The sequence below is a fragment of the Chiloscyllium punctatum genome, chromosome 12 (genome assembly GCF_047496795.1).
Source record: "Chiloscyllium punctatum isolate Juve2018m chromosome 12, sChiPun1.3, whole genome shotgun sequence".
NCBI lineage: Eukaryota > Metazoa > Chordata > Chondrichthyes > Orectolobiformes > Hemiscylliidae > Chiloscyllium > Chiloscyllium punctatum.
In genome coordinates, this window is record NC_092750.1 from 21598503 (window position 1) to 21621306 (window position 22804).

At 40.8% G+C, this 22804-nt stretch overlaps 2 protein-coding genes across 2 annotated transcripts in view; both read right to left on the reverse strand.

Annotated features, from left to right (window-relative positions):
* The window catches only part of LOC140483676 (kelch domain-containing protein 8B-like), a 202986-nt gene that overhangs the window by 22261 nt on the left and 157921 nt on the right, over nucleotides 1-22804 (reverse strand). The gene's annotated exons all lie outside the window — the stretch shown is intronic.
* Nucleotides 755-22170, reverse strand: LOC140483513 (uncharacterized). Its single transcript, XM_072581683.1, has 6 exons — nucleotides 22159-22170; nucleotides 21744-21904; nucleotides 21613-21661; nucleotides 19050-19137; nucleotides 10515-10615; nucleotides 755-2124 (listed from the first exon to the last, which is right to left on the reverse strand). The coding sequence occupies exons 1-6, from the start codon at nucleotides 22168-22170 to the stop codon at nucleotides 781-783; spliced, it is 1755 nt and encodes a 584-aa protein (XP_072437784.1). The 3' UTR covers nucleotides 755-780.

Consider the following 22804-nt stretch of genomic DNA (forward strand, 5'->3'; position numbering starts at 1 on the left):
GAACAAATTTTGAAAGCTGGAAAGATCTGTCAAAACAAGGTTGTATAGCAGCTAAAAAAAATGATCAGAAAGAAAACAACAGACCTTGTGTCAGGGTGTAAGAACAGCTTTTGGCTAAAAGACATTATATCAGCCAGTTAATATATCAGGTAATACATTTTTCCCTTAATTCCTCTGCTTATTTAAACTGAGATTTATTATTATTTAAACAAATCATCTCATATATATCCATAGGTTTGCATTTCAGATATAAGAACAGAAAAAAATTTGTATTAATAGACTATTACTGGATATAATGGAAATAGTTTTCAGAAGTAGTTTGACAACTATAAAATGTCAAAGTACAGTGTGTATTATAAAGATAACAGTATAGAACAGAAATGCTCTTACAATCAGGTGGTAGGTGTACATTAGCACAGGTAAATAAGGCACTGGAAAATTAGTGCTAACCAGAAATAAAATACACATACAAAAAGTGCCAATATCTTAACAATCAAACCAGTGACAGGACAAATATCAGAAACAAATGGATGCTATGAATGCTGTTAAATTTATAGCTGTTTCAAATAACAAACAAAATCATAATTAGAATGGATTAATTTCCAAAGCAATAACCCAAGACTGACATTCAACTGTCAGGATATAGTGTATCAATATGAACAAAATATATTTACTACATAAATGTAAACTTTATACTAAAATGAATTTTTACTATTTTATCATTCGTTCTACATCGAAAAATATTGATGTGAAATGTAATAAGAGCTGTATACACACTAATCAGTCAGAATCATCGCTGCTGTCAAAAAGGTTAAGCTGTGTTTTGTTTTGTGCTTCCTTTCCAAGTGAAACTTTTGGTAATTTATCACAGGTGCTCTCCTGAGTTAAAGGACTAAACCATGACTGAAGTTGATGTTCAGATTCCATACCACTTTGCAAGTGGCTCCTTTGTAAAGAGTTAGAAGACTGCCATGAAAGATTTCTCTCAGACATTTTAGGAATTTCTTTCCCCTCATTTTGCTGTGGATTATTGCCCTTCTTCACATGTCCCTGCCAGTTCTGATCTCTCATATACAGTCCCTCAAGAGGGTACCTTCTCCTTTCATTTATATTTGTTTTTCTGCGGGTATTTGCCTTAATCTTTGGCTTATCCAGAGCAGGTTTTTTCATGAAAACATTAAGGGACTTTGATTTATCTGATGCTTTGGCAATGATTTCCTTTCTCTTACTATGTGCATTATAGGTGGCTCCCTTTTCAGTGCATCGTCTAGTTGCCATCTTCCTGCCTGCTGCTGCGCTATAACTTCTCCTTGTATTGTTCTTCTTCATAGTGTCCTGCCACATTTTCTGACCAAAGTTATATTTTACATTTGGATTGAAGGAAACAGGAGCCCATTTGTTTTCTTTGTCATTGTGATCCATTTTCTGAACATTGCACTGCTTGGGAGCATTGGAAGTATAGGCTGATTTGTTCTTTGTACCATTCTGGTATTCAGTCAATTTGACATCAGCATGGGGAGGTACTTGAAAAGATAACTCATTTGGCAAAACCTCCTTGTGCACAATGTGAGGAAATGGACACTCAGATGTGTGATTGGAGTTTGTTGCAGTAGAAAAAGAAGTGCCTTCTGCCTTGTCTCCACAACTTAAAGAAGCATTATGCTCATGAATGGAAGTACACAGCCCTGACCTGGCATCTACTGGCAAAGTTTTCTGATAACCATTCAGATGACTACTGCTACTATCATTAGGTAATATTTCTGAACATACAGCTTTAGTATCTAAAGGTTGGTGGTTGTCCACTAGATCTGGTTGAGGTTGGAATAATGTTGTGCAAACTCTTGTACTTTCATAATAAGCCTTCTTCTTACTAACTATGCAGAGTTCCTCATTTGTACTAGGAGTTGTTTGTGTCATACTGTTTTGCACCTGAATGTTCAGACTTGAATTAGAAGTGAGTTTATGAAGTTCAGACAGAATTTCTTTAACCTGAAAGTTGTCTTTAAACCAACAGAGCTGTTCAGACATTTTCTGATCTTGTTGACATTGTGCATGTTTAATTCCATCAAGGCATTCCTGCATTATTTGTAGTTGAGTTCTAAGATTATTCACTTCCACCTCCTTCTGCAAGAGAAAAGGTCATGGTGTTCATGAAGCTATGCCCTTCACAGTCCTACAATCTAAATACAGTCAAATTCTTCTGGCAATGACACATTTTCAGTACAACTTATAAAATTCTATGAAAATGTGACTACTATAACTCATATATATGGCATATGGATAATTCCTAGCTTCCTGTTTAATTCAACTAATGCTGGGTATTTCCTTTGCAAAATGATAGACAGAATACTGAAAAAAGGATAAATGGTATACCCTTGTACTTGAGTGAGGACAGATACTGACTGTACTGTGTACAATAGGGAAAAACGTGTAGCCAAGGTATCACTTGCAATGGTGTATTTTCTCATTCCCACCATATTACCTTTGATGTCCCACAAGAAGCTGTTCTTACCCTTTGCAGTTCCCATCCACATGCTTCCCCTTAGCAATGTCATTCATAAGCATAATGTATGCTGAGACCCAGATCTCAACTTCTCTAAATCCTGCTTATCCATCACTCCTACTTGTTGAACTAAACTGAATTACTAGATGAGCTGGAGTCATTTTTCAAATTTTAATTCATGTTTTCAAATCTCTTGTGGCCTCACTCCTTCCAATCTTTAATCTCTATCAGACCAACAATTCACCAAAAATATCACTTTTAATGTATTGCTGCATTTCGAGCATTTCCAAATTTAACTGCTCTACCACTGGAGGCTATGCCTTTAATTTCCCAGGTCAAAGTGCAGGTATTCTCTCCCAAAACTTATTTGCCCCTCATTCTTCCATTAAATGCTCCTAAACATATATCTCCATGTGTATCTGGCAGCAAGTGAGCTGAGACAGGAGTGGATTTGACCAAAGTTACAGAGGTGGAAATAGGTAGTTTTGGTAATGATACAGATATGTGGTTAGAAGGTCACTGGGTCATACAGCATGAAAATACCCTTCGTTCCAACCGGTCCATGCCGGCCATAATTCCAAACTATATTAGTCCCACTTGCCTGCGCTTGGCCCATACCTCTCCAAACATTTCTTCTTCATGTACTTATCTAAATGTCTTTTAAACATTGCAACTGTACCTGCATCCATCATGTCCTCTGGAGGTTCATCCCACACACGAACCACGCTTTGTAATAAACAATTGCCCCATGTGTCTTTAAATATTTCTCCTCTCACTTTGAAAAATATGTGCCCTTGTCCTGAAGTCCCCTATCCTAAGGAAAAGAAAACTGTGATTCACCTTATCTATACCCCTCATTATTTTATAAACCATTAAGGTCACCTCTCAATCTCCTCTTGTCCAGTGGAAAAAGTCCCTGCCTATCTAGCTTCTCCTTATAATTCAACCGCTTCATTCCCAGCAACATCTTGGTAAATCTCTTCTGAACCATCTCCAGCTCAATAATATCCTTCCTATAGCAGGGAGACCAGAAATGGGCCTGGTACTCCAGAAGAGGCCTCACCAATGTCATCTTAAGGTTGAGTGTAATGAGAAGGCTACAAGAGATTTGTTTCAGCTTCAAATAGTTGCCAGAGAATGTGATGGCAGAGCTAACTAGGGAACAGAGTCTGTAGTAAGAGCTGAAGAAAATGGATGGTCTTCTTAAATTTAATGGAAGAAATTTCTGTTCATCTGGAATCAGATGGCAGACAAGCAGTGTGACAATTTAGTATTGTTAACAAAGAACAGTACAGCACAGGAACAGACCTTCAGCTCACTAATACTACACTGACACGTGATGCCTATCAAAACTAAAAACCTTTTGCCACTTTGAAATTCGTATCCTTCTAGTTCATGTCTGTTCATATATCCTCAAAATGCCTCTTAAATATTAATACTGTATTTGCCTCCAATACCTCCTCTGGCAGCACATTTCAGGCCCCTACCACTTCCGTGTAAAAGCCTTGCCTCTCATATTTCCTTCCAACTTACTCTCTTTACCTTAACCTTTGGTCCCTAGTCGTTGACATTTATGCTCTGGGAAAAAGACTTCGATTATCCATGCCTCACATTATTTTGTAAACTTTTATCAGGTCAACTCTCATCCTTCAACATTCAAGTGAAAATAGACCACGTTTTTCCAACCTCTCCTCATACCTAGTATCCTCCAAACCAGGCAACGTCCTGGTAAACTGTTTCTGCATCCTCTCCAAAGTCTCCACATCATTCTTGTAGAGTGGCGACCAGAACTGTACACAATAATCCAAATATTATCTAACCAAAGGTCTATATAGCTGCAACATGACTTGCCGATTTTTATATTCTGTGCCCCGACTAGAGAAGACAAGCATGCTGTATGCCTTTTTGACTACCTTATCCACTTCTGTTGCCACCTTCAGAGAATTGTTGTCCTCTATGTCTAGATCCATCTATACAATGATGTTATTAAGGGTTCCGTTGCCTCCCCCTCCGAGCTTACTTTTTCAATCAGGACGTCCGCCCACTTTCCAAGGACCCCTTTGCACACCACCAACACACTCCATCCACCTGGACACCCCGTGCTGGCCTATTACCCACCCCTGATCTCTTCATTTCCAACTGCCACCAAGACATTAACCGCCTCAACCTGTCTACCCCACTCCAACCTCTCACCCTCACAACGCGCAGCCCTTCACTCCCTCTGCTTCAATCCAACCTCAATCCCAACAAACGCCAACTTGAAGAAACCTCCTCCTACCGCCCCCTCTACCATGACCCCACATCCCATCACCAAACATCATCTCCCAGACTATACACAACCTCATCACTTCAGGAGATCTCCCACCCATAGCTTCCAACCTCGTAATCCGGGAACCCCGCACCGCCTGATTCTACCTCCTTCCGAAGATCCACAAGCCTGACCACCCTAGTCGACCCATTGTCTCAGCCTGCTCCTGCCTCACTGAACCGATCTCCACCTACTTCGATACTGTCCTATCCCCCCCTGGTCCAGGAACTCCCCACATACATTCTTGATACCATCCCGTCCTCCACTTCCTCCAAGAATTGTTTCCCAGCCCCCAAAGCCTTATCTTCACCACGGACATTCAATCCCTCTACACCTCCATCCACCATGACCAGGGCCTCCAAGCCCTCCGTTTCTTCCTCTCTCGACGTCCTCAACAGTACCTTTCCACTGACACTGTCGCTCGTTTGGCTGAACTGGTCCTCACCCTTAACAATTTCTCCTTCGGATCCTCCCACTTCCTCCAGACCAAAGGGATAGCCATAGGCACCCATATTGGCCCAGCTATGCCTGTCTCTTTGTCAGCTACGTAGAACTGTCCATCTTCCGTAGTTACACCGGCACCACTCCCTACCTCATCCTCTGCTACACTGATGACTGCATTGGCGCTACCTCGTGCTCCCACAAGGCGGTTGAGCAGTTCATCAACTTCACCAACACATTCCACCCTGACCTTAAATTCCCCTAGACCATCTCTGACACATTTCCCCCCCCACTTCCCGGACCTCTCCATCTCCATCAGTGACGATCAACTTGATACTGACATTTTTTACAAACCCACCGACTCCCACAACTACCTGGATTACACCTCTTACCACCTGACCTCCTGCAAAAATGCTATCCCTTTTTCCCAATTCCTCCACTTCCGCCGTATCTGCTCCCAGGAGGACCAGTTCCACCACAGAACACACCAGATGGCCTCCTTCTTTAGAGACCGCAATTTCCCTTCCCACATGGTTGAAGATGCCCTCCAACGCATCTTATCCACATCCTGCACCTCCGCCCTCAGACCCCACCCCTCCAACCGTAACAAGGACAGGACCCCCCGGTCCTCACTTTCCACCCTACCAACCTTCGCATAAACCGCATCATCCGCAGACATTTACACCACCTCCAAGTGGACCCCATCACCAGAGATCTATTTCCCTCCCCACCCCTTTCCGCAAAGACCGTTCCCTCCGTGACTAACCAGTCAGGTCCACGGACCCCCAACAACCCACCCTCCCCTCCTGGCACCTTCCCCTGTCACCGCCAGAATTGCAAACCTGCGCCCACACCTCCCCCCTCAACTCCATCCAAGGCCCCAAAGGAGCCTTCCACATCCATCAAAGTTTCACCAGCACATCCACCAATGTCAGTTATTGTATCTGTTGCTCCCGATGCGGTCTCCTCTACACTGGGGAGACTGGATGCCTTCTCGCAGAGCATTTTAGGGAATATCTATGGGACACCTGCACCAATCAACCCCACCACCCCATGGCCCAACATTTCAACTCCCCCTCCCACTCTGCTGCGGACATGCAGGTTCTGGGCCTCCCTCACCACCCGATGCATGAAGAATGCCTCATCTTCCGCCTCGGAATACTTCAACCCCAGTGAATCAATGTGGACTTCACCAGTTTTCTCATTTCCCACCCCCCCCCCCCCCCCCCCCCCCCCCCCCCACCTTACTTCAGTTCCAACCTTCCAGCTCAGCACTATCCTCATGACCGGTCCTACCTGCCAATCTTCTGTTCAAGGTTTGTGAGAATATTTGTAGCTCGGGTGCTCATAGAAAACACACATCGGATCATCAACGCCACGTTCACAGGAATCCGATTCACTAGAGAGGAAGAAAAGGACAACCAACTCCCATTCCTAGACATGATGGTACAGAGAACACCGAACGGAGAATTCACCACAAAGGTATACAGGAAAACCACACACACAGACCAAGTCCTAAACTACAAAAGCAACCACCCCAACACACAAAAGAAGTTGCATCAAGACACTATTCAAAAGGGTCACAACACACTGCAGCACACCAGAACTGCAAAAAGAGGAAGAAGAACACCTCTACAATGTATTCGCCAAAAACGGATACCCCTGCAATTTCATCAACAGGTGCCTCAGGGAAAGATAACAGAATGAGGACATGCCACAACCCAAAGAACTAGCCACGTTACCATACATCAAGAACATTTCTGAACTGACAGCCAGACTACTACGACCACTAGGACTCATAACAGCACAGAAACCAACAGCCACTCTCAGACAACTCACCAGAACGAAGGACCCGATACCCAGCATGAGCAAAACCAATGTAGTGTACAAAATCCCACGCAAGGACTGCATAAAACACTACATAGGACAAACAGGAAGACAGTTAACGATCCGTATCCATGAACACCAAATAGCCACAAAACGACACAACCAGCTACCCTTGGTAGCCACACACGCAGATGACAAGCAACATGAGTTCGACTGGGACAACACCACTATTATAGGACAAGCCAAACAGAGAAAAGCCAGGGAATTCCTAGAGGCATGGCACTCATCCACAGATTCTATCAAGAAACACATCAATCTGGACCGGCCACTGCAGCGGACAGCTGGAACTGAAAACCAGAAGCGGCAGAGACAAACCACTATAAATGCTGGAGGAAAGATCACAGAAGCGCATCACAGGAGGCTCCCAGGCACTGAGGATGTCACCTAGACAGGGGACGAAACGTCTGCAACACAAATTCCCAGCTCGGCGAACAGAACCACAACATATCTGTTCCTCTATCTCTCTCCAGCTGTTGGGAGGCCTTTGTACAATCCCAAAGTGACTGCACCCTTCCTATTCCTGAGCTCCACCCATATGGCCATATGGCCCTCCAAGGTATCCTCCCTCAGTACAGCTGTGATAGTCTCGCTTATCAGTAATGCAACTCCCCCACCTATTTCACCTCCCTCTCTATCATACGTGAAACATCTAAATTCCAGAATGTTAAGGTGCCAGACTTGACCCAATCAAGTCTCTATTACAGGTACAACATCATAGTCATGTATATTAATTTTAGTTCTAGGTTCATCGGTCTTATCTGTCTTTCTGGTTGCATTAAAACAAATACATTTCAGACCACAGTCCCACTGCATTCAGTAACCTCCCCCTGTCTGATCTTGTTTGGATTAGATTCCTTACAGTATGGAAACAGGCCCTTCGGCCCAACAAGTTCACACCTACCCTCTGAAGAGTAACCCACCGAGACCCCCCTACATTTACCCCTGACTAATGCACCTAACACTATGGGCAATTTAGCATAGCCAATTCACCTGACCTGACCTGCACACCTTTGGATGGTGGGAGGAAACCGGAACACCCGGAGGAAACCCATGCAGACATGGGGAAAACGTGCAAACTCCACATAGTCAGTCACCCAAGGCAGGAATTGAACCTGAGTCCCCGCCACTGTGAGGCAGCAGTGCTAACCACTAAGCCACCATGCCACCCCATGGTCTTCCTAGCCTTAGTCACAGGCTCCTCCTTAGTCTTTTTACTTGCTGATTTACTGCTCTGACTCCTTCATCCCACTGCTCCCTCCCCACCCACCATTCACACACATCCCCAACCAGGCTGCACTAGTTAAACCTTTCCAAGTGGCACTGACAAACTTCCCTGCCAGGATATTGGTGCCCCCTCCAGTTTAAGGGCAACCCATCCTTCTTGTACAGGCCTCAGCTGTTCCGGAAGACATCCCAATAATCCACATATCTGAAGCCCTCCCTCCTACAACTGCTCACTGTTCTGCTTGTGTTGTGTATCTGTCAAGCCACAAATGATTACCTTTGTTGAGTAATGGACTGAAATCAAGGTTAATTATTCTTCTAATCTGACAAATGTTCTGGGGTTCACAGTCAAAATTCCTCCATGATACCCACCAAAATTGAGGCATAGCTGCTTTTTTGGTAAAATTCAGCAATGTCTTTGCAGCTAAGGATTTTGGCACATGCTGATTGACATAGCATGATGCTGTACAATAACATATTCGCCCCCTGACTGTTCAGAGCTGGCAAACACAACAAGACGCCTTCAACAAAACTGAGAAAAGCCTATAAGTTCTGAACTGGCAATATGAAAAAAGCAAGGCAGAGACGCTACGAGCAATGAAGTAAGTGGAAATTGAGTGAGTATTCAGAAAGCAAGAACGAGCCTTAAGATGTTCCTGTTCTGATACATGGCACGGGTGCCTGTTCCTGCATGGAAAGCAGCCTAACAGAAGCATTTCAATGTAAGGTAATGGTGAGTTCCAAAGAACAATAATAAAGTGTTGGACTCTATTATAACTGAAAAAAAGACAAAGAACTGAAGATGCTGGAAATCAGAAATACAAACAGAAATTGCTGGAGACACTCAGCATCGGAGCAGACAAAGCGCAGTTAACATTTTTGGTCCAGTGATTTTTTTCAGAATGGATCCAGAGCATCCAGATGCTGCCAGACCTGCTGAGTTTTTCCAGCAATTTCTGTTTTCCATCTCTTTTATAAGTGAGTCTAAGATAAGTTATGACGATATGCTAAGACTCCATAGATGGAAGGTGTAGGTGGTCACTGCACATAGAGTATGCCTAGAGATATTCTGAGAATGTTGCCCAAGATGAAGGCTTGAAGAAGATGCAGGAGAACTGCAGCCACTCAGTAACCAGTCTGACTTACAGGTTCAGAATTGGTGCCACCTAGCTTCTCTCTGCTAGATGGAAAAGCAGCAAATGAGGTGAGCTAATGAGATGTTAATGCATCCATACAGACTGCTCAACACTCATTAAACTGACTGGCCTGTAAATGTTGGGATTATCTTTACAGCCCTTCTTGAACATAACTACGTTTTCAATTCTTCAGCCTTCTGGCACCTCCCTGCAGTCCAGAGAAGACTGAAGCATAATGGCCAGTGTCCTCAATGTCTACCTTCACTTCCTTCAAAATTTCTGGTCTTGATGCTTTGCATATAAGTAAATAGTCATACATCGTAAACTTTCTATTATGTTAAAATGTCATTTTACTACAAATCAGTAAAAATATCAACAGCAAAAACTGCACTTCAGTCTTGTGTAAATAAACATTTATGCAATTGATAGCAGAAATCAAAGAATCTGGGTTGGAGGGGTTACAACAAACTAATGGATTTCAGAGCTCTTAGCCAAACTTTACGGGGCATTTTTAAGTAAGAACTCTGAAATCCGTTACATAAAGCAATTACTGAAATTTACTGAAATTCACAAACTTAAAAGCTGTCAAAAAGTGATCAGAACTATAGGCAAATAGTGCCTGACTTATAATTTAAACTGCACTAGTATAAACATTTTCAAATTATTTGAATAATTACTCATGTTTTTTACATGGCTAAAATGATCATAAAAATTATACCAGATAAATTAGTTTCTTCAGTTCAGTTAACTTTTAGTGATTGCATGTTTGTCACAATAAACATAGCTGGATTCATCTGTTGACAGGAGGAATAAATCTTAATGCTCTCAAAATAAAACACTGAAGGCAAGGCTCAAATGCAAAAATATTTTGCACAAGTGAAAAGATGTCAGTTCAATTTACAATTTACTTCTAATAACTGCTGAAAGAAAACCTAATTTGTATAGAGATCAAAACAAATAATTTATTTCAATCCATGGCATATTTCTTTATATTACAAACAGATAACTAACTTACAGATACAAGTCTCTTGTCCATTTCCAGAATTTGTTCAGTACTATTTCGAGCTTCCAAAGCACTCACGATTGATTCATAGTGTGTGTTTATGTTCTCCTGCACTGAACAAATGGTAATGTGGGGTGGGCAATGAGAAGAAACAACATGTGAAATCCAAACAATCCAAAATTTACGTAGTCACTCTTATTCTTTGTATGGGTGTTAGAATTTGGAAATTCATGTTGGATTACTGAAGGTGGGGTGTCAATAAATGATTAGCCCTGGGTTGCTAAGGGTGGGAAACTCTGTTGGGTTAATGCAATTCAAATAGGATTTCAAGCATGTCAAAATAAATATGCCTGAATAATATTATGCTCCTGTGTATGATTGGCAGTTGAATAAAAGTGTTATTGGAATGCCCAGCTTTTAGGACAACACCATACGACCTTGTCACGGTAGGTGCTGCAAGACGTGTCAGAGTGTCAATATGGTTGCCACCATTACATATGGGGACACTTCCCACCATGTACGTGGCAGGTACTTATGTGACTCGATCAAAGTTGTCTATCTCATGCCCTGAGGTATGGTACATTGGTGAGACTGAGCAGAGACTACGGCAATGGATGAATGGACACCGCACAGCAATCAACAGACAGGAGTGTTCCCTTCCAGTTGGAGAACACTTCAACGGACCAGGACATTCGACCTCGGACCTTTGAGTGACCATCCTCCAATGTGGACTTCGGGACAGGCAACAGCACAAGTAGCTAAGAAAGGCTGATAGCCAAGTTTGGTACCCATGGGGCTGGCCTCAACCAGGACCTTTGCTTCATGTCACACTACAAGTGACCCCACTGCACTACACACACACAGACACTCCTACACACACACAGAGACACCTACACACAGGCACACACTACAGACCCTCTCTCACACACAAGCTCAGTCATATGCCCACACATACACTCCCACAACTCATACACACACTCTCTCACAGACACTCACTCATACCCCCTGCCCCGCGCACACAAACCCAAATGTACACGCACACACATAAGTTTTTTTTTAGATTACTTACAGTGTGGAAACAGGCCCTTCGGCCCGACAAGTCCACACCGCCCCGCCGAAGCGCAATCCACCCATACCCCTACATCTACCCCTCACCTAACACTACGGCCAATTTAGCATGGCCCATTCACCTGACCTGCACATCTTTAGACTGTGGGAGGAAACCGGAGCACCCGGAGGAAACCCACGCAGACACGGGGAGAATGTGCAAACAGTCAGTCGCCTGAGGCGGGAATTGAACCCGGGTCTCTGGCGCTGTGAGGCAGCAGTGCTAACCACTGTGCCACCGTGCCGCCCACTTTGTGGGGTGAATTTGTACTTGTACAGTTACATGTTATTTTGCTTAAAAACTGCATGCATCCATGTAAGATTCTGTAAATCCTCTTTTTAGATTAGAATCAGTCTTAACATTGGGGCACTGACAGTCTCATACAGGGCACCTCACACCTTCAATGCATTATCTGAGCCAACATGGCACCTATTGTTAAAATTCGCTTGAGAATGTAACTTTAAGAAAGTTCTGGATTTTACATATGAAAGAACTGAAACCAACATGCCCATTCTAAGAGGAGAGATTTAACAAACAATTCAGGTCTTTCTTCATATATAATATCAGTTACATCACACTGTAAACTTTTGCTATTAATTCTGTTTCCTACAATCTTATACTCCACAACCATCTGATGAAGGAGCAGCACTCCAAAAGCTAGTGCTTCCAAATAAACCTATTAGACTACAACTTGGTGTTGTGTGATTATTAACTTTGTTCACCCCAGTCCAACACCTCCAAATCAGGAATTTTGAGTTTAGCAAAAAAATTCTGAAATTTACTGATCAATGTAAATATGCCCACTTAGTTTGACCTTCATAGCTTTCAATTTGTTTGAACATTACTTTTAAGATTCCAAGAAATATCTGCCCAGTATATGTTAAATACTATACAAAATTCATTAACTAGCTTGACTTGTTTAACTTGTTCAAGAATTAATTGGGACTTTGGCAACTGTAAAGTACTCCACCTTGTGGTCATGTAATCACGTACAAAAAAACTCACCTGCAATTATCCAAAATATTCATTCATGAAAAAACCCAAACAATTGGTGATTGTTTTTGTAAAAACAAAATTTGATTTTCATAAAATAATTATTCAGAATAATAATTTTTGAAGTTATCACTTAGATGTCAACAGCAAAAATAAATAAACACCAAACAAGCTGGAATCTAATAGCAAATTCAGCATAACATGGTCCAATTAGTTAGAGATATAGATTTTTATATATATATTTTGTTAAAATATATTTTTAGTGAAAAAATAGATTTTTAAATATTACAAATACAAAACAATACAATTCAAAACAGTATAAAAACTACTCAAGAAAACAAACATTAAAAAACCCAACCCGCCCTCATATACAAATGTATAAATATATGTAGAAAAATTTATAATAAAGAAAACCCAACTAACTGTTTAACTAAATAAATAATAACCAACAACAAACTAATAGATAGTAATACTCAACTCAGTCAAATAAGACAATCATACATTCACAGTTCCTCCTCCATGGATATTAGACTCGTAAAACACAATTCTTACGGCTATATAAAACCCATTATTAGTGTGGCAGATAAATCTATGTCCAGGTATTCCAAAAAGGGCTGCCATGTCTTATAAAAATTCTCAGTTTTGTGATGTACCATACTTGTGAGAAAATCCAAGTGGTTATGCTCCATAACAATCTTCCACCCCTTTTGGGGGGGTGGGGGGGGGGGGGGGTCGGATTCCCAACCTAGCAAGAAATTATTTCTTGCACAAAAAAATGAGGATATTGAAAGGTTTTTTTCTTATGTGCATCTGCAGGGAACACACTGGGCAGGCCCAAAAGAAGAGAGATTGGGTCGTTCTCCACCCTTACACCCAAAGTCCCCTCCATTGCATGCGCCACAGCGCTCCAATATATTTGAAGCCTACCACAAGACCAGAGACAATGGGTGAAAGTGCCATACAGACCTTGCACTTGCACTTGACATGTTGAAGATACCCCTGGTTTAAATTTTGGCAAGTGGTCTGTAGCCAAGTGGACCCTGTGGAGAATCTGCAATTGTAAAGCATTTTACAAATTGATTTTTTTTTTGTGTTTTCCCAAATATGTCCCCAAGCCTCTGAGGAGACTCCCCCCAAACTGATGATATAAAGTGATAACAGAAAGTGTATTCTTAGCACTGAGCACCCTCCTCTCTATGTCGGATTTGTAGGGATCAATCAGAAGTGTAGTCTTCTTCTGAATAAAACCCCTAACTTGAAAAAAAAACAAAATAAGTCCCTGTTAGATAGCTTGAATTTCCCATGCTAACTGATCAAAGGACATCATTGTGTCTCCCTCAAATAAATCGCCCATGCAAGACACACCCCTAGCTGCCCAACATTTGAATCCTGAATCTATCATCCTCGGCTGAAAACCCAGCATACCCACTATAGGTATAAAAAAAGATGTTTTGCCAATATTGTCTTATCTCTGCCGAATTGTCCTCCATGCTTTAACGGTATTGATAACTCCTGAGTTATGACAATATTCCTTAACTGTCCTCATTTTGTCCAGAAGCAACAAGCTACTAAGGGGGCACCTTGCCTGGGAGGATTTGATATCGAACCATATTGAAAGAGGTTCCTCACAAGCCCAATTACTCATGTAGAATAAAAGCGAGCTTAGTTGGTAGCTTTTAATATCCAGAAGGTCCACTCCCCACAATCTGTGAGGCAGTTGCAGTTTAGCTAATTTAATGAGGGGCCACTTACGATGCCAAATAAAGGAGCTGTACCAGCCATTCAGTCTCCTGAATGTTTGTTTCTTGAAAATCAGGGTGAGCATCCGTATAGTGTAGAGCAAACGTGGGAGAATATTCATCTTAATAAGCGCTATTTGACCCAACCACGAGAGCGGAAGCACCTCCCATCTCTGAAGGTCTTGTTTCATTTTGTCAAATAATTGAACAAAATTGGCTTTAAACAACCAATCCAGAATTGGAGTAATGAATATGCCCAAATACACAAAACCCTCCCCTGTAACCACTTAAATGGTAATTGATATTCGCCCACAAGACCTAGCACCTTTGTAAGACCACATAGGCATAGCTTCTGATTTTGCAAGATTAATCTTGTACCCCGAAAAGGCACCAAACGGACAGATGCATTGTATCAAGCGAGGCACTGAAACTGCTGGATTTGACAAAAAAAGGTCTTTGTCTGCATACAACGAAATCTTATGTAATTTTAACTACACTTCTGGAGCTGATATATTAGTATCCCTTCGAATGGCCTCCACTAATGATTCAATCACCAATGTAAAAAGTGGCGAAAGGAGACAACCCTGCCGGCTGCCCCTAAAAATGTTAAAATTCCTGGATCACACCCCAATGGTGGTGACTACAGCGAGAGGGTCACTGTAGAGAATCTTTACCCATCTTATAAAAACTTCGCCCAAACCAAACCACTCTAGAGTATAGAAAAGGTACAGCCATTCAACTTGGTCAAATGCCTTTTCTGTATCTAGGGAAATCATCAATCCCTGTATTGACTGTTGTTTACACGCTTGAATTACATTAAGCAGTTTCCTAACATTATTGGAGGATCTGCAGCCCTTTATGAAGCCCATCTGATCCTCTTTAACAAAACAAGGTAACACAGTCTCCAGCCTTAACGCGAGAGTCTTAGAGAGGACTTTAAAGTCCACATTTAAGAGTGAAATGGGCCTGTATGAAGCACAGTGCTCCGGGACCTTCCCTTTCTTTAAGAATAAGCAAAATATTGGCCTCTCTCAGAGATGGTGGGAGACAATCATGGTTGTATGAGTCATTAAACATATTAAGCATCGGGCCTGACAGTATGTATATAAATTCCATATCAAATTCGCTGGGAAGTCCGTCAGGACCGGGCGCCTTTCCATTCTGAAAATGCTTTACTGCTTCCTGCACCTCTTGCTGATAAGGGGGCATTGAGAAAAGACTCTTGTCCGGGGGTCACGCCCAGGAACTCCAGATCCTTCAAGAAAAAGGTTCCATTTTGGCCCGCCCATCCTCACAACTCTCAGGTTGGTATAATTTAAGAGTAAAATCTCTGGAATGCCACATTAATCTTTTTGGAATCACATGTTAGGTTTCCAGACTCTTCCCTAATAGCCCTAATGGCTTGTGGGGCAGTCCTTTTCCTGTGGAGATATGTCAAGTATTTGCCTGGCCTGTCACCACGCTCATATAACCTTTGCTTTGCAAAAGTAAACTCCTTGTTTGCTGTCTGCGTGAGAACGGAATTCAATGCAGACCGCAGCGCTGTAATCCTCTATAGTTTGACCAATGAGGGCCTGTCAAAGTAAGGCTTCTCGGCAGCCTTCAACCGTGCTTCAAGGAGACATTGCTGCTCACCCTCTGCTGCTTCCTACTGGCACAGTAGGAAATAAATAACCCCCGGCATAGGTTTTGGCAGTTTCTCAGAGGACAGATGGGCCACTAATCAAGCCTGAGTTAATGTCTTGGAACGCCTGAAATCCCTTAGAAATTCATGCTCCAGAGATGGTAATATTATGAATCGTACAAGATGCCACCAAGTCCAGGATTGCCACAGGGGTCAGAAAAAAAATCAATCCTGGTGTGACATCTGTGCAGATTGGAAAAAAAACATTAAATCTCTGCCTGTGAGATGGAGACGCCTCCAGATGTCCACCACCCTTAATTCCACATACAGATCACTTTTTTAGCTTGTACAGAGGGTATCAAGGGGCCTTTGGGCAGCCTGTCTACTGTGGGATCCATGAGACAGTTAAAATCTCCCTATATAATGATATGCCGGGACTCAAGACATATCAGTTTAGAAAATGCATCGACCAAAAATTTGAGGGGATGAGCTGGAGGGCAATAAACAGTTAAAAACCACCATATTCTTCCCCATTTATCAGGGCCTTAAGAATTACAAACCTCCCGTGTGCGTCTTTAACATGCTCTAGTAATTTAAATGGGAGATTCCTCCTAACCAATATAGCCACTTCCCTACTTCTGGTATTAAATGATGAAAAGTAAACCTGATCAAAGCCATTCTGCTGTAGTTTCAAATGCTCCCTATCATTCAAGTATGTATCCTATAATAAAGTAATATCCACCTTCTCCTTTCTAAGACTCAAAAATACCTTTTTCCTCTTATATTCCAGGTACACCACTTAATCAAGTCATTAGCCATAACCTTATGCAGTAACATTTAAATTCCAGAGAGAAGGAACTCAAACCACAAATTGATGAGCCTTAGTGTCATATGATCCATCGAACATAAAAACTCCATAAATTAAAACCACTACATTTAAAGAACCTACAAAACTATTAAAGATTAAAAACAACAGAAACCAAAAAACAAACCAACATATAAAGGCACCAAAAGTGCTGAATAGGGGAACTCATCCCCTGCCCAAAGGGGCAACTACCCATCCCAAACTGCCCATAAGTAGGCATCTAGCCATCTCAACCATTTTCCCTCCCCTTAGCTCTAGCCGCATTGCACACACAAGCAGAAAAGTAAGTAAATACACCTTGGAATAGCAATATGAATAAAAAAACTTTTTTTAAAGAAAAAAGGGGTAAAGACCCCACCCATCCTCTGGTATAACTTAGAAATTGAAAGTACACATTTCAACCACCGTCAAACATAGTTTAAACCAAATTATTACCAAGAGAAAAAAGGAAAAGAAAGCTCCAACCAGACTTCCTCTGTTTTTTTTAACAAACAAAGACATATCCAGACAACATTACTATTTGTACATACTAAATTGTTCAGATTGGGTTATTTTGTCTCTCTTGCCTTCTCCAAAGTGTCAAAGAGATGTACGGATCCACCTACAGTGAACCGAGCACCACCGGACACCTCAGAGTACTGAATCCCAAGCTCCCTCAGTCTTCTCTTGACAGCGTCACAGGATTTTCTTTTCTGGATCACTTCTGCTGAGAAGTCCTGGAAGAATGTGATTTTAGAGTTCTCGTAAATTAGGGCCTTCTGATCCTTCCCCTGGATTCTGGAAGCTTCCATGATTCTCTCCTTATCTCTGTAGTGATGGAACCACACCAGGAGAGGATGAGACATTGAACCAGACCTTGTCTCCGTGCCGTGACCTGGTGAGCCCTCTTGATCTTCAAACCTCTCATGCCAGCCTCCAAGTTAAGGAAGTTCGGCAACCAGTCCTCAATAAATTCCATACGCCGCTCTCCTTCCTTACCCTCAGGCAGACCGATGATCCAAATATTATTTCTCTTTCCTCTGTTCTCATGATCATCCACTTGGTCACGCAAACTACGGACCTGCGTCTCCAGGACTCGGATCCTATCCTTGAAGGAACTGACATCAGCTTCCACCACTGTGACTCTGTGCTCAACCTCATCCGTCCTTTGTTTCCAGGTCTCCCAGCTGCTGTTCATTCTTCTGCAGCATGATAGAGAATGGGGCCAGCTTCTACTCTATCTGCTTACCCAGCGTCTTGTGAGATTTCATGAGCTCATTCACCAGGTCCTGGTAAGTAATCAAGTCTGAGGATCCTGCAGGCTGGGCCGCAGGAACGGCCTCGGATGCTCCTCCTCCCTTCTTTGGCATCTCTAGATGGCCGGAAACGCAGGTAAGTAAATTTTTCACAGTTTCCTGGGACTCCACGACCTTTCTAGAGTCCCAGGATATCACGATGGTCCAGTTTGGGCCGGCTAGAAATTCATCCCACTTGTGCTGAGTTGCTGAGCTCTGCAGCACAATCCTCCTAGATCATCGCCATCTTGGATCCCCCCTTTTTATATATTTTAATCTAAATAGGAAACAAATTCTCAATTTCAGAAGAAAAATGGCCAGTTGAGAATTAACAACCCACTATATACTCCGATAATTTTTGTTCGATAAGAGTTTGACACAAAAATTCATCCCTTAATTAAAGAGTTAATTTCTGTGGTTGGCTTAGTAAAGTGCTGCAAGCTTGGAACATACTATATGTCTGTTACCATTAAACATAAATCTGGTCATGCTTGTTTTTACAAAGATCATTTGTCCTTCAACAGAAATTACAACTAATCTGTACTCTGCTGTTATGATTATACGCCAATGAATACCTGGACTTTAAGAAAAGTTTCTCTGCCTATTGAATGAATTTGACTTCTGATTTTAGCTTCTGATTTGTACTTAATATTTATAATTATTCATTTGATTGTTCTGGGTTTCACTGATACTTTCCATTTGTTTGGAATGTCAATGGAATGAAATCAGGGAACAATGAGCAGATGATTTATTTCAGATTTTCTAAATTAAGCATTACTTGAGAGAATATTGAAGGGTAGGCCACTCCACCCAACCTAGTGGGTTTTAAAATACCCATCCTGGACCAAGCAGTCATTGAGTGTGGCAGAAATGTATAGTTGTCTTAGTGATGTTCACTCTTCCACAAAACGTTATTTGAAAGCCTTAGAAAATAGTCAACTTACTTGTTTTTGATAAACTGTCCAATCCCTCTAGAACCGATTTATTGTGCAGTTCTGTCTTCTTTTCAAGATTATTAAAACATATTTTAATCTTTAAAATAAAAAATGTCACATGCGTAAAATACCTCTTGAATAAATGATCAAAAGGTTGCTGTTGGCAGTATTAGCAGAATTCACAACAACATTTGACTTTTATCTTTTCAAGCTTGTAATGCATATATTATTCTGATTTTTGGGTTAACTCCCTCTGATAAATATTGCATAAAGGCTTACATTATAAATGTATTGAATATTTGTCTGTTATTGTCACCAATTCAGTATTATGTTCTGGGCTAGGGTTCATTGTTACATGCAAAAAGTCACATTTGTAAATGCAATAAGCATATCATAACCAAATTATCAAGATATCTGGAGGTTATCATAGTCAATATTAATAGTTAGTAAATTACATATTTTGCACTTTTCTTAACTACAGTCATAAAAGCAGTCATTCCTGAAGTGAATGACACTCATATGAAATACCAAAGGCATAAATGTCCTTTTTTGACATGTTGCTGAGTTTGGCACATGGATGCAGAAGGTCAAGCATAAGGCTTTTACAAAATGTATGGCATTCATAAGGCATCATCACCCTAGACGCATTGCCTAGTGAGCATCCCTGAGTGGTCTTTCAACAATACTAAAGAAAGAGTTATATGAAATGCCAAATGGTCTACAACCATGAGCAATAATTTCTATTAATGCATAATTCCTAGAAAACAAATTTTTTTTTCAGATTGCTCACCAACTCAAACATTGCCCTCAATGCCAACATGAAAATATTGTATTGTTCAGAAAACTGTCTATGATTAAGTACACGTAAGAGGCAAAAACTCAAGCAGCCTTTCTGTTAAAATCATTTTGCTGTTGAAACAACAGCAGAAAGGGGTTACAACCATATGTCCGAAAAGAGTACAATGTATGCTCCACTTTACACCCACTGAAAGAAGTGCATGCTCATTTGTGGAAAAGCAACATCAACAATCAATTAAGAAGAAATAATGACACTATATGAAGCAATTCAGTTTCACCCACAGGCATTTTTAAATTACTTCTTTTTTTGAATCTGCTCGTAATTTGAATTGTGAATCCTATTTTGGGGAAACAGGGTACTTCAACCTGTAGTTATTTTAGCTGTCTGTCCAGGAGACATTGCAAAGATTAAGTGATCTTACACGAAACTGACCAATTTACATTCCCTGTGGGGACTTATGTTCTGGCTACCAGGATTTCTAGCTGTTGTTCTCCAGTCAGAAAAACATGGGGCCGAGCATCTGTTAAGCCCCTGAAAAAATATTTAAGTAGCTGATCGTGTCAGTGCAGTTTGCTTTTCTGTTCTTATGCTTCAAAATCTACAATGAGAAGGTGCAAGATCTTAGGGTTTTGCTAGAAATGGACGCACCTTAGACATAACCAGATGGAATTAAAGCTGAAGACTGCTCGATCCTGGCTCATTGCTATGACAACATTTAGTTTGTAACTGCTCCAAGTGCAGTTTTGATTTGGCTCTTGAATGAAGCTTGGAATCAAAGTAATGGAGTCATAAATGCAGCATAATTGGTCTCTAATCCAGCTTTTTCTTTTACAGAGTCTCAGAGGAATACAACTTAAAACAAACTTGAGTTTAAAAAAAACCCTTTTAATCCTTGAACAATCATTTCATAAGATTGAGTAGATTTTTCTATTTGCTCTGCTTAAGGAATTGGTATTCCACAAATAAACATAATGAAGAGGTAAACAGGCTGGAAATCCAGCCACATTTCTGCTTCTGTCATGCTGTCCTAGAATTTTCTAGTATATCAAAGGACTGAGACTTGTAGTAAGGATTGACTCAAAGTAGTGATGTAAGAAAGACAAGAAGCTGCCTTCAAAACCTCATACCTCATTTTGTTTTATTAAAAACTAGGAGGATATGCCTGGAGAATCCTGCCAAAAGGGCCTGAGTTGAGACTCATACACATCAGAGGCTTTCAAGGACTTTTAGAGTTGCCTAAGACTGGAGGAAAAATGACAGTGCCTTTCCTTACTTCTAGAATTACAAAATTTTAAATACAGAAGCCATTCCAGCCAAGTCTATGCTGGTGATTATGATCCACAAAAGTAACCTTCTTGTTTCCTCTCATTTTGTATCAAAATAACATCTAACTGTTCTAACCGTTACTTTTCAATGGTGCAACTAAAAGCAGAATCATAGGTTGCACCATCATATAGTTACAGTCCCATTTCCTTCCCGATTTACTCACACGGGGCATAGTAAGGAAGTGCCTTGAAAGTGACTTGGAATTACATGTCGCTGTCAAGTAGAGCCATATTGAGCTCTAACATATTGAACAGGAAATTAAGGGATAGACACAACAAAATCAGCCGGTATTCTTGCTCCAAAATTGGATTCATTCCTGATGGATCCAATCCCAATATGTCTGAAATAATAGCCAGATTTTATGCTTATTATGCTTTCCACCCGTTACTGGCACAGTTGGAGTAAATGTTGAAGGTGACAAAATGTTTAGACTTTATATATACATACCCCTTCAATGCTTTCCTGCAGCTTAGAAATCCAGTTATTAAAGTGCTCACTGAAATAACAGAAATAAAATACTTCATTGTAATCAAACATATCAGAAAGAACTTGTGTTCTCAATTTTCAGTGATAATTACCTCTCTTCTTTATCTTTCGCTTTTCTTCTGCTAATCTCAAACTGCTCCAGAAAGCTTTTGGGTTTCGCAGCACAAAACTGAGTCAATAAACGATTCTCTTTGCTTTCCGCAGCAAATAAGTATGGCTTTGCCTGATATTTCTCATAGAACTTCGACTCACTCTATAATAAAAATAAGGCTTAGCTTGGTGTTTCTCATGGATTTTGATCTACCTAACAAAAATAAGTGACAACTTATTTTTATAATTTGGAGAATCAGAATTCAATATCTAAACTATATTAAAGACCTTGTGAAGTGGGCACTTAGGAACAAGTGATGACATTGGTATTCTGAAATTCGAGCACATGAAATAATTCAAGTTATGGATATTGGCACTCATGTATTACATGATAATTCCTGGCTCATCTCCTCATACATTGAAATACATTCTCGCTTTGATGTCTGTTTATATTACTCAATGAAATATTTATCCTCTACCATGAAAAAGCAGTTACCATTAATCTCCAAACTCTAACCCATGTTGTTTATAAATTTGTAGTTTAAAAATTATATGTAAAAATGTCCTACTTTCCAGCTAACAGAAAATTGTGTTTCAGCAATGTCTAAAGACATCTCTGAACTGCAAAATCTATTTTTTGAAAGATAATAATTATTTTTAATGAAGTCAACCCCTTTTCTTTACATTATCTTTTTTGCATAATAAACAAGAGACAGGAGGTGGCTTGCTCAAAGTTTTGCATTAATGCTTTTTTGTAACTAACTGCAAAAAAGGTCTAAGGGAGCAATTTGAGCGGACTTCCTTTCATTTTCAATTTTTGCAAATGTTTTCAGGCTTTGCTTGGCATCCACTCACCATTACTTACCTGTAATCAAAAAATCTAATTTTGCAGGACATCAAATATAAAGCTTTTGTTCTATTTGGTAAAGTATGGAAGCTCCAACACACGACATTGCAGTTAAAAATTCACTTCAAATACATTAAGTACTGTATCAGACAGATAAATTCAGGGGCATCAGGATAGTCTGTTAGAAGAGTTAAAATAATGAGAAATCTTCATACA

What these genes read in the sequence shown, in the direction of transcription:
- LOC140483513 (XM_072581683.1), bottom strand. An exon ending in TGCAGGAAAGCATTGAAGGG is followed by an intron (nt 19,138 to 21,612) that starts GTATGTATATAT and finishes TTTATTTTAAAG; the next exon opens with ATTAAAATATGTTTTAATAA. An exon ending in GGACAGTTTATCAAAAACAA is followed by an intron (nt 10,616 to 19,049) that starts GTAAGTTGACTA and finishes CCATTTGTTCAG; the next exon opens with TGCAGGAGAACATAAACACA.